Genomic DNA, 1,654 nt, shown 5'->3' with positions numbered 1-1,654 from the left:
GGGTATTTGGGGTTTTTGGGGTTCCAGGGTGGTTTTTGGGGTGTTTTTGGGGTTTTTGGGGTGCCAGGGTCGGTTTTAGGGTCTCACCGGGTCTCCACGGTGAATTTGTTGGGTTGGTTGGTGGTGCCGCTCTGGATTCCGGGGCAGGATTTGGGGTTTTTGGGGTTTCAGGGTTGGGTTTTGGGATGTTTTCGGGGTTTTGAGGTTCCAGGGTTGGTTTTTGAGATGTTTTTGGGGTTCCAGGGTTCGTTTTTGGGGTTCCACGGTTGGGTTTTGGGGTGTTTTGGGGTTTTTGGGGTTCCAGGGTTGGTTTTTGGGGTTCCAGGGTCGGTTTTAGGGTCTCACCGGGTCTCCACGGTGAATTTGTTGGGTTGGTTGGTGGTGCCGCTCTGGATTCCGGGGCCGTGCACTCGAACCCGGGTGGGGTCACAGCCCTCGGTGACGGCGACACGGAACGGGCTCAGCGGCACCGGGGACCCCCCGTACGTCACATCCACCGTGTGCAGGCCTGGGGAGGGACAAAATCCTTCAGAATCTGGCAAAATTCACCCTAAATCCATAAAAATCCACATAAAATCCCCATAAAATCCATCAAAATCATATAAAATGCACCCAAAATCCATCAAAATCCCCATAAAATCCATCAAAATCCAACAAAATCCAATAAAATCCACCCAAAATCCATAAAAACCCCCACAAAAATCCATCAAAATCGCATAAAAAACAATCAGAATCCATCAAAATCCATTGGAATCCATCAAAATCCCATTTAAATTCAATAAAATAGACCCAAAATCCGTCCAAAACCATCTAAAATCTATCAAAATCCATCAAAATCCAACAAAATCCCATAAAAAAACATCAAAATCCATCAAAATACGTCAAAAGTGGTCTAAAATCTATCAGCATCCATTGAAATGCATCAAAGTCCAACAAAGTTCACCAAAAACCCATCAAAATCCATAAAAATCCATTAAAATCCTATCAAATCCATCAGAATCCATCAAAATCCCCCCAATCCCCCTCAAGATCCCCCTCAAAAATCCTTCAAATTCTCAAAAATCCCCCCCGAAAAATCCCTTCAAAATCTCATAAAGTCCACTAAAAAATCCCCTCAAAATCTCACAAAATCCTCCCAAAAAATTTCCTCAAAATCATTCAAAAGCTAAAAAAATCCCACAAAATCCTCCCAAAAAAATCCTTCAAAATCTCACAAAGTCCACTAAAAAATCCCCTCAAAGTCTCACAAAATCCCCCCCAAAATCCCCTCAAAATCATTCAAAAGCTCAAAAAATCCCAAAAAATCCCCCTCAAAAAATCTCCTCAAAATCGCACAAAATCCCACAAAATCAGCTCCCCAAATCCTTCAAAACCTCACGAAATCCCACAAAATCCTCCCAAAAAATCCTTCCAAATCTCACGAAATCCCTGAAAATCCTAAAAAATCCCCAAAAATCCCCAAAAACACCCCAAAAGTGCTCTGACCCTCCTCGTAGGGTGTGTACTCGACGTGGTAGGTGCCGTCCCCGCGATCCTCCACGAAGGTGTCGGTGACGTTCCCGGACGGGTTGGACACCACGGCTTTGACGTGGCCACCGCCGGCCTTGGTCAGCGCCCGCGCGTCCACCTCGAACTCGGTGACGGCCTCGCGGAA

At 45.6% G+C, this 1,654-nt stretch overlaps 1 protein-coding gene across 1 annotated transcript in view; it reads right to left on the bottom strand.

Annotated features, from left to right (window-relative positions):
• Window positions 1-345: 345 nt before the first annotated feature.
• Window positions 346-1,654, bottom strand: part of LOC130588353 (filamin-A-like) — a gene marked incomplete at both ends in the record, with an annotated part of 3,697 nt that continues 2,388 nt past the window's right edge. Inside the window, 2 exons of the mRNA XM_057389285.1 lie at window positions 346-508; window positions 1,486-1,645. Of these exons, the coding sequence (XP_057245268.1) occupies window positions 346-508; window positions 1,486-1,645 (323 nt within the window). The remainder of the gene's footprint in view (window positions 509-1,485; window positions 1,646-1,654) is intronic.

This window comes from Malurus melanocephalus, unplaced genomic scaffold (genome assembly GCF_030028575.1).
Source record: "Malurus melanocephalus ecotype Western Australia unplaced genomic scaffold, MMel_1.1 scaffold_4546, whole genome shotgun sequence".
In the NCBI taxonomy this organism is placed as follows: Eukaryota; Metazoa; Chordata; class Aves; order Passeriformes; family Maluridae; genus Malurus; species Malurus melanocephalus.
This window is presented reverse-complemented; position numbering and strand designations above follow the sequence as displayed.